Genomic DNA, 10,562 nt, shown 5'->3' on the forward strand with positions numbered 1-10,562 from the left:
AAGGTAATCGGTCTCAACAGCCAAACAGTTAAAACATATTGCACAATTTTACTGAGCAATAAAATTGTGTAGATGACAAAACTTGTTATATTATTTTATTTTTGCTACAATTTATTAGAAATCCGTATTTTCTGTCATTAAATTTAGTAAGTCACATAAAATAGGAGTCGATTTTCGTTCAAAGATGCTCCGAAATGTTTGACTTGGCAGAAAACTAAGCGTCTGAAACTCTGATCACATGTTGAAAATGAAAAAAAATAAAGTTAGTTGGCGGGAATTGGTTATGTATTATGTTCTTTCGCTTTACGACAATTTCGTGGTGTAAATTGCCGTGAAAAATATAATTTATTTTCCTCGCAATCGAAGTGAAAAGCAGAGTGTACAACAAGGGTATAAATGTCCATTTTTACCCTCGTCTACCGTCTACTATTTTGGTCTTCGCTTCGCTCAGACCAAAAAATTGCCTCGGGTAAAAATGGGTCACTTTATGCCCTTGTTGTACAATCTACTATTTCTCTGGCACACCCAGTTTGTCAGACAGTAGAAAAAGGCGGCAAATTAAAAAAAAAATGCGCCTATTTCTACTCACAAACTGGGTGTGCCATAGAAAATTAAATCTAAGTTCAAATAAAACACAAATTAAAAAGGGGGTTGAACTTTTGTGTTGTGATCGATCATTTTTTTGAGTAAGTGACTTGAAACTTTGTATAGAAGCATGTTTTTAGAATACCTAATACATACAAGAAAAGTAATATCAGCGTTTTTGCGAATTTGGGTTGAAAGTTTGCATCGGGTATTAATGCTATGAAACTTCTTATCTTTAATAGCGCCTGATGTATTGTAACGTTATACGTTACACGAACTATTATTATTAAAATAAAATACAAAAATAAATAAAAATACCACTTAAAACTAATTTTACGAGCTAATATTTACAATTAAAACTATATTAAACATAAAAAAATGCAACAAGTATTCATCGACGCCGTCTTAGCGCCCCGATCGATTGAATGCAACATTTTAGAGCTCACGGAAACAAGTTCTTTTGTTTGTCTTATGGTCAGTTGCATTAGCGGATCGCCCGTCGACCGTTCCCGATCTTCATTCGAGATAGAACGCACGTCACATAGATCATCGGTCTCTGATACGTACATCAATTTATAAAAATGTAACCGATATATTTTACGTTGTCGTCCCTTACGTTCCTCGAATGTGTTTTTCACTAACGTCGTAATACGTTAAATATGTATCGCGAGTGAAAGTAAACCCCAAATTGGGGTTCAAAGTTCGGGCTGTTAACTTGGCGTGGAGGATCCACCGCCGCAGCCACACCTACGCCAACGCCACTCTCGCCAGTCGGAAGACCACCCCGTCTCGAGCACCGGGCGGCCCTGAGTACAGTCGGCCACAGTTTCAGCGCCCGCGCACACCCAGGCGAGAGTACCTAACCGCAGAGTAGACAGGATATTGTGTGGATTTATAAAACCAAACCTACGACCCACTTGGCCATTTAGTTTTTTTTAGTTTTTTTTAGATTGATTAAATTTTCTTTTGCACGAATCTAGATTACTCATTTCTCTCTTCTAGAAAGTAGTTTAGATCACAAACGTGACACTGGCGCCCTCTAACGTGGTTAAATTCACACAAATCCTATTTATTTCTCGGCTTTAGTAGTTAGTGTATGTTTGTGGCTTATTCTTTCTGTGCAACGTTTTTTTTGGTTTCATTTGCTACTAAGGTGTAAGGTGTAGAAAGTCATTTGATAATTTTGTAAGGTGTTTCGTAAATTGATTTCTACCCACATATGTTTAAATTCAGTAATATATTTTTTTGTTAGTCTTAAATTACGCTTAGTATCACAAATATAGTGAAATTAGTATTAATTGTTCCTATCGAATGGAAAGTACACATTAGTAGCACGCTTTTCTTCTTTTTATTTGCAACTAATCTGTTTTTATTTTTATTTCTACTAATTGGGAAAACCAAACGTTCATCATTCTACAACTTTTGTAACAGGTCGGAGAATTTTTAATATAAGCTTATTAGTTTCTGCTTCTTACCACTTACCCTCTAATTAAATTTAAATTCACGATGCTGCCTGTCAAATATCTTTCACTTCAAAAATCAGAGCTCGAATATGAGGTTCAGATCCGAGGTGCTACTGCCGGTTATTCAGTGGAGGAAATGCGTAGACAAATTGTAAAATTAGCCGCGGAGCACCCGGCTGAACACATATTAGAGTCTCCGTTGGATGTTCAACAGGATCTTAGGGGTTGCGTAGAAGTGCTTACAAAAATACAATTAAATCTAGATATTTCCGAACCAAATGTACCAACTATTATGAGAACGCAAAATATGATAAATCACCTTCATAATCGTTTAGCGAGGATAACGCGCGGTGACGACAAAAAGGAATATAAGGATATCCTAGAGGGGCATAAAGCTGCTTCTCAAAAGCTCGCGGCTCTTCAAGCTAAGAGGCCTACACAAATAACGACTACTTCTTATAATTTAGGCGCGGGTCCCTCTAGTGAGACCCCTACGTCGGTCCCAGAGGTACAGAACTTGATTTAGGTGACATGCGATCGCACTGTAGCTGACCTGAGTAAATTAAAATTTAATGGCAAAACTTGCGTCCGCTCATTTATACAGCGCGTCGACGAATTTATTGTTGCACGTAACATTGCATCAACAAAAGTATTAGCTTTCGCCACCGAAATTTTTCAAGACAACGCTCTGCATTGGTTCCGTTCGGTACGGGACAATATTTCTTCCCGGCCAGAACTCGCTGCTAAATTGAAAGAGGACTTCGATCAATCAAATTATGATTACCGACTTACGACGGAGATTCGCTCTCGGACTCAGGGTGAACATGAAAACATAACTGTTTATCTGTCAATTATGAGTGGTATGTTTTCTCGCCTCTCGACACCCCCAAGCGAACCGGAGCAGCTCGAAATCTTACTTCACAATATTAGGCCGTGTTACGCAAGTACACTAGCGGCATCATCTACCGAAATTAGGACTATAGATTCTTTACGCTCATTGTGTCGCAATTACGAGACTTATCATTCTCGACATTCACTATTTCAGGAGCCACCAAGAGTGACTTCTGACACTGTTGCACCCGAATTTGCGTACTCTAGGGAATCAAATAAAAGTACAAATAAATTTAACAACAACACATATAATAAACAAAATTTTTCATATAACAGTAATTATAATAAAGGGCAATATTCTAAAAACACCAATTATAACCAAAATCAAAATCAAAACAAGTCACAACAACAAAATTATATACATTCCGTGTCTAATACAGCTCACAACAATAAACAACAACCGTATTGCCCGAGGTGTCGTAGTAATAATCATCATATTCGGCAATGTACGGCTAGTAGGGACGTGTTTTGCTTTAAATGTGGCAAGAAAGATGTCAAAACACCAGATTGTCCGGTTTGTAATAAGAAGGCAAATACAAAAAACTAGGTGAGCGGAATTGTAGTTATTTTGATGAGCAAGATTGGGACTCTTGGCTTAAGTTCATCAAAACATTCTCTACGTCTTATCAAATATCTACAATTCTGCAGAATAAGCCTCTCTTTGATTCTAGGCCTTATGTAAATATTAAAATTAACAATTTGGATGCTTGTGCTTTGCTAGACTCTGGTGCTGAAGTAACTGTAATCGGTAACAATGCCCATATCGATTTAATAGACTGCACTTTGCAACAGGGTGTCCGCCCCCCTTTAACAGCAGCTGGTAATCACCGTCTAAACTGCATCGGGTACATGCACCTACCCATCACTTTTGAAGCCCCACGTTGGGCGCCAGTGTCACGTTTGAGATCTAAACTACTTTCTAGAAGAGAGAAATGAGTAATCTAGATTCGTGCAAAAGAAAATTTAATCAATCTAAAAAAAACTAAAAAAAACTAAATGGCCAAGTGGGTCGTAGGTTTGGTTTTATAAATCCACACAATATCCTGTCTACTCTGCGGTTAGGTACTCTCGCCTGGGTGTGCGCGGGCGCTGAAACTGTGGCCGACTGTACTCAGGGCCGCCCGGTGCTCGAGACGGGGTGGTCTTCCGACTGGCGAGAGTGGCGTTGGCGTAGGTGTGGCTGCGGCGGTGGATCCTCCACGCCAAGTTAGCAGCCCGAACTTTGAACCCTGGAACGCGTCATCCAAACGCATGAGAATACAGTCCGGCTACGTAATTTGTGAGCATCCCCGGCAAGCGGCAGGAAAAGAAAGCACCTAAAATGTAGCAGTGATGCGGTGGATGTTCACAATCAGAGTCGGAGATTACAATTTGTAAAGATGATGCAATATTTTATATTTTCAAAATGAGGGTGGAAATAATTTCTGATGCAATATCGTAACAGCAGCATGATCGGGCAAAATCATTATACCTAAAGTATTTAATTGTGAAATGGTTTGATGAAGCAAAGTAAAAGCACTAAAATTATCTTAATATCTAATTAGCAAGTAAAATCTACATTTGCGTTAATAAGATTACCACTTACCCAATTTGGGGTTTACTTTCACTCGCGATACATATTTAACGTATTACGACTTTAGTGAAAAACACATTCGAGGAACGTAAGGGACGACAACGTAAAATATATCGGTTACATTTTTATAAATTGATGTACGTATCAGAGACCGATGATCTATGTGACGTGCGTTCTATCTCGAATGAAGATCGGGAATGGTCGACGGGCGATCCGCTAATGCAACTGACCATAAGACAAACAAAAGAACTTGTTTCCGTGAGCTCTAAAATGTTGCATTCAATCGATCGGGGCGCTAAGACGGCGTCGATGAATACTTGTTGCATTTTTTTATGTTTTAATATAGTTTTAATTGTAAATATTAGCTCGTAAAATTAGTTTTAAGTGGTATTTTTATTTATTTTTGTATTTTATTTTAATAATAATAGTTAGTGTAACGTATAACGTTACATATACCCGCCTCGTCTGGGTAAGGATTTTGGTCTTAAACAAAATCCGTCTCATTATCCCTAGCATTTACAGATTTATTCTATCATCTTCCATACATTCTTTCAAATTTCGCTTTCATTGAAACAGCAACAACTTTTACAAACGCTGTTGATGCACACATTCATGAGATTTGAGGCATCAGCTGGCATAGCTTTTGACTCATGCTAGAAACTAGATGTTCTTGGGGTCGTACCTATCTATTATTATAAAGCTTAAAATCTTTTATATGCCAGGCTCCAATATTCTTGCCTGCCATATCCGGAATACCGTGTACCAAAAATATTGAGTCTTCTAAGACTTTAACAACTGCGTCGGCGGTAGCACGACGAAGAGGGAATATGTTACAATATTTTGTAAAGCAGCAAGTCACGATAAGTATGTAACTATTCTGTTTTCGAGAGACTGGAAGTGGACCTACAAAATCAATCGAGATCATTTGATGTGGGCGACCGCACTGCTTAAGGCGTCCCATTTTTGCACGAATCTAGATTACTCATTTCTCTCTTCTAGAAAGTAGTTTAGATCACAAACGTGACAGTATAACGCGTTTTAGTTCAAAAAGACTATCCCAGATATACGAAAACATTGGTCAGCTCTATAATAACGCAACTTTTGCATAATATTTACGCGTCGCCATAATTGAAACCGCCGGCTAGAGCCCACCGGAGACTTGGACTTTTAACAAGGATGTTTATGAAATATTCGCCTGGAGAAATGAAAACATAATAAGGAAATATTCAAGTCTACATACTCGTATAATACAGTAAGGGTAAAACATTTTTAACCTACAACACGCCTGAGACTGAGTCAATCTCAACGTTGTGGGGATAAGAGTCTCTACCCTCATTTTATTTGATTCAAACCGAGACTAAATTATAGGTTAGATTAATAATAGATGAAAATATGCTAAAACAAGGACCGAGTGTGAGAAAGGTAAAATATATATTATAATATCTCTGCAATGGTTAACTTTTACGCTAGTGAAGTTTAGCATAAGAATTCCAAAGCATAATGTGCTTTCGTATTTTTTTTTGTAATCTTGATTACAACAGTATACATTGATATTTTACTCAGCGATTGTTTTATTAACCGAGAGTGAAAAGTAAAAAACCTTATTGCGTGAAGATCACTAAAAAGAAAATAACAAATCGAATGCCACAGCCAAACAATTGTTTATTTGTTGTATATTTTTGTTATAATTTTTAGCATTTACAGGGCACTTGATTTCTATAGTCCCTTCCTCGCATGTCCCACCAGGAGAACCAGCTATCATGGGATGCTCTTTGCTTAGCATTAATCCACATACTTTATTTTTTTTATCCATATTGTGCTGACGGTTTCTCTAACTTCTTCTTATATGAGCCTTCCACGTTTCATGGCCGTTGTGTCAGGGAGCTTACCTCCAATACCTAATCAGTGCTATCAGTGATCCATCACTTTTTTGACACCTACTAAATTCATGCCACAACTTGTTTTGAAATTGAGCTCTTGTTTCTTCCTCAACTTCAATCACATCGTCATCAGTCAAAACTACTTTTTGCAAAAAAGTATGAGATGACTCTTTTTTATATTTTAGCACCAGTTTGTGCATTGTCAATTTATCTATACTATCTAAAATGTAGTCGTTTTGCTATTTAAATAATTCACAATTGTTCAGTTTCCTTCTCTTCATGCCTTCTTCCACAAACTTTTCAAGTAAAATGCTATTTGATGGAAAGGTGGGCTTAACACCAGAGAGCTCTTTATTAGCTGATATATATTTCAGTGTGGCTTCAAGTCTGGACAAATTCGACTTCTTCCAGTAGGATTCCACTTCTGTACAAGAAGTCTCCTCACTTCTTCGATGGACCTGTGACGTTTACACAATAAAAGTGCAATGCGAACTACCTGCAAGTCGACATTCTGTTGTCAACTGTCATGGCGTGCAGACGGGGCGCAAAGCACATGACTGACCAACTGAGTGTTATTTATCACCTTGTAATACAAGGTAACCTAGACGTCACAATGGCGACGAGGATAAAGAACGTAAGAAAAAGAAAAAAAACCGATGTAGTTGCTAAATAACCGACAAAAAGTTATCAGTTTTAAATATTTTTTTTTTCAATAAAAGGGAGGTAGACGAAGGACCCAAAATGGCACAGGTATGATTGACCCATTGTGGACTTAATTTATAGCTCTGAGCACACAAATATCTTTATAAGGTACACTTCTGGTATTTAAACTATATTATGGTCAAGAAAAGAACTATTTTTACGCTAATAGTATTACTATAGGGCACATTTCAACGTCTGATTCAGTTTAAATACTATTTAATGCTTTTACCTTTCCAAAAACGGGTCGGTGAACAGAAATTAAGCCAAATACGGTAAAATAAGTTAATATAAAATAGAAATAAAAACTTTATAGCGACTGTAATTAGGCTATACGTATAATAAATAAACTGTCGCGCATATTGCTGTGTAGTGCTGATATGTCTGTTCACCGGTAATGTATTACCTAAAGGTAACTAAGTATATCAACGTGGTATCTGCGTTAACGGTTGTTGAAACAATATCTGGGTGCGACGTAGTTTATCATTAGCTCACAAATGTTTCAAATTAACGACAAATGCTTAATAATAGTTCACATATTAGGTTTAACACTGTTAACCAGAAGTTATCTACCTAAATAAATAATAAGTGTACGCTTTATTTAGCGTCAGACTCAATAAAAATCAACAGATCAGCTGCTATACAACATGTGCTACGTGCTTACGTGTGCTACTTAGAGATGCATTTAAATTATTAACCAAATCAGCAAAATATTATCTGGGTCTTGTTTCTACAATGCAAAATGAAAAAATAAGTAAACAAACTGATAATGTTGGTGAAATTTGTCGTAAAGCTTAAGCTTAATACGAGTATTCTCCAAAAACCTTTATGGTTATTAAATTAGTGTGGTGGTCTTCTCCGAGACCACGGGGACAACGCCGTCCTCGAAACGTCGGAGGTAAATCTTAAAACTTAGATACGCGATTAAGTCCCGTTGTATAATTTAATAATGTGTAAAAATCGTGAAAGTTTAAACCTTTATGGTTGTCAATGTTGTTGTGTTAATATTGCACTCACCCTCCTGGGGCCCAGCCATACAAGGAAAAAGTCTGGCTATTGAAATCTGAATCTATAATGTAGGATTCAGGGTTGATTTTGTTTTGTTTAAAATGGAACGAAGCAAAACACATGCAAATCTGCTTCAATTAAACATTAGGTTGTGTCGCTAAGGAGCAAAATGTCATGATTGCGGCGATGACGAACATTGAATCCTGAACGAAGCGAGGGATTCCAAAATGGAATACTGAGCGTAGTGAGGGATTCAAGTGTTAACGCCCAAAGTGAAAATAATTTTGCTACCATGTGACCCATACTGCTTACCACATCACATAATATACAGGGTGGAACATTTCTAGAGACTGAGCTGAAAGGATAGTGTTATCTAAGTGATCTACAATCGAGTTAAGTAAAGCAGTGAAGCTGGATTAAATTGTAAAATAAGATCATTAAAATTAAATATTTTTATATCAGTGACAACCCTACAAAGTTATTTACATTTTAAATTGACACATGTCATGCCATTCATAGGATCTACTTGCTAGGGTTGAAACATACAGATTTTTGCACTAATGTTTAACAAACTGTATCTCAAAAGCGGTAGAAATATTAACGTTAATACCTATGTAAAAAGTAAAGTACATAGCCTAAACAATTTCCCGTTTTCATAAAAGTCCTTCGTTCTGTTCCACCCGATATAAAGGAAAAAAATAAGCTTAGTCTAAAGAACCTAAAGAGTCTAAAACGTATAAAGTGTCTAAAGAGATTAAAGAGTCTAAAGAGTCTAGAGAGTCTAAATAGTCTAAAGAGAGAGAAGCTAAATAGTCTTAATAGGCTAAATGGTCCAAATGGTCTAAATAGTCTAAATAGTCTAAATGCTCTAAATAGTTTAAATAGTCTAAATGGTCTAAATGGTCTAAATGATCTAAATGGTCTAAATGGCCTAAATAGTCTGAGTAGACTAGAGTCTAAGGACTCTAAGGAGACTTGTATTTTTTCCCTTATTTTCTCGTAATGCATGTTAATTATAAGATGTAATTATTTTTGAAAAGATGTGTCCCGCCGAGTTTGTTGCCGGTCCCATATTGGGATACCCTCCTCCAATTGAGGGGGGATTTAAATCTTCTCGGGGCAGAGGTGTAGGGTTGGAGCCGGTCTACCTAGCTTTATTTGACGTTCATAAGCGCATTGTAATTATGCCTACTTGAATAAACTATCTTTTATCTTTATCTTATCTTTTACTACAGAGTCAAAGTTAGAGTCTAAACTAAAGATTGTAAGAGTTTAAATAGTCTATAGAATCTAAAGAGTCTAAAATGTCTAAGAGTCTTGAGAGTCTGAAGTGTCGTACATGTGTGCAGTAGACAAAATTTTGTTGAAAAAAAAAACACCGAATTTAGAGAGTACCTACTACAGCTGATAGGACCGTGGGCCTGGGGAAGGTATGGTTATGCTTAATAATTCTGCCGCGCCAGCAATGATTACGCGGTGATCCATTACATTTGGAAACTCATGAAATGCTTACCTTGTCGCCCTTAAATAAGATTCTTTATTTAAACGAGTTTTCAAATGCAAGTACCGCGGTTATGGTGGTGGGGCAGGGTTGCTGATGCCGACTATGGTGAATTTAAAATAACTAACTACACATTGACACAACCTTGCCTGTGAATATGAAAACTAGCAAAGTCGAGTTTCATAGACTGAAAAGACGAAGGTATTAATGTATAGTTTATGCAAGATACGAGTTCCGTATAAATGAATACAATTGGAGTGAAGACTCCGTGAGTGGAACCTAAGTCCGAATAAGGAAATACCATTGGAGTGAAAACTCCGCGAGTGCTGCATGGGATATCGGCCCATGTAGTGCAAATGATAAGTTCTTCAAAATTAAAAATAAATAGATAATAATATCACACTATAGTGAATGAAATAAAGGCGAAATTGCGTTTCTCTGTAAATAATAAAGATTTATTTTGAAATCGAACTTATTACATCTAATCTACTACAGAATTAATTTTAAATATAAAGAACTTTACCTGTAAATAATAAAGAAACAACATTTAAAGCCTCTATTCTAGGGTTTTGTTACTTCTTTTACACAAAATCAATTAATATCTATTCTATAGTAATTAATCCTTTCATATTTTTCCAATGATGAATGTCAATGTCTTAACTGTTATTCATGACACTTGGTAAACTCTATGGCTAAAGCAGCTAGCCGCATAAAGGTTAACATTAAGAAAATAGGTATTACTATTTTCTTTACAAATATATTTCAGGAAAAAAAAATCCATAAAACATTGTTAGTAATATGTGACTATAATTAACGCTAAGGAGTGAAACTCAGGTTATTGTCACAAAGACTCGTTGAACTTTAATGTATGTCTTGGGGTCCAATCCTATGTATATTTGTCTACCTATTCTGTTTGTTACACGTTAGGTTACTTCGGTAACTCCTTAAGTATAGAAACTCGG

General features: G+C 36.5%; 1 protein-coding gene and 1 pseudogene across 1 annotated transcript; one reads left to right on the top strand and one right to left on the bottom strand.

Annotated features, from left to right (window-relative positions):
* The first annotated feature begins 2,091 nt into the window (after positions 1-2,091).
* On the top strand, positions 2,092-3,732 carry LOC134661626 (putative uncharacterized protein DDB_G0282133). The gene is made up of 2 exons (XM_063517767.1): positions 2,092-2,283; positions 2,575-3,732. Exons 1-2 carry the CDS (start codon positions 2,092-2,094, stop codon positions 3,484-3,486), a joined length of 1,104 nt encoding a protein of 367 aa, XP_063373837.1. The 3' UTR covers positions 3,487-3,732.
* Positions 3,733-3,997: 265 nt separating this feature from the next.
* Positions 3,998-7,157, bottom strand: LOC134661627 (uncharacterized; annotated as a pseudogene).
* Positions 7,158-10,562: the final 3,405 nt, after the last annotated feature.

The sequence above is a fragment of the Cydia amplana genome, chromosome Z (assembly GCF_948474715.1).
Source record: "Cydia amplana chromosome Z, ilCydAmpl1.1, whole genome shotgun sequence".
Classification (NCBI taxonomy): Eukaryota; Metazoa; Arthropoda; class Insecta; order Lepidoptera; family Tortricidae; genus Cydia; species Cydia amplana.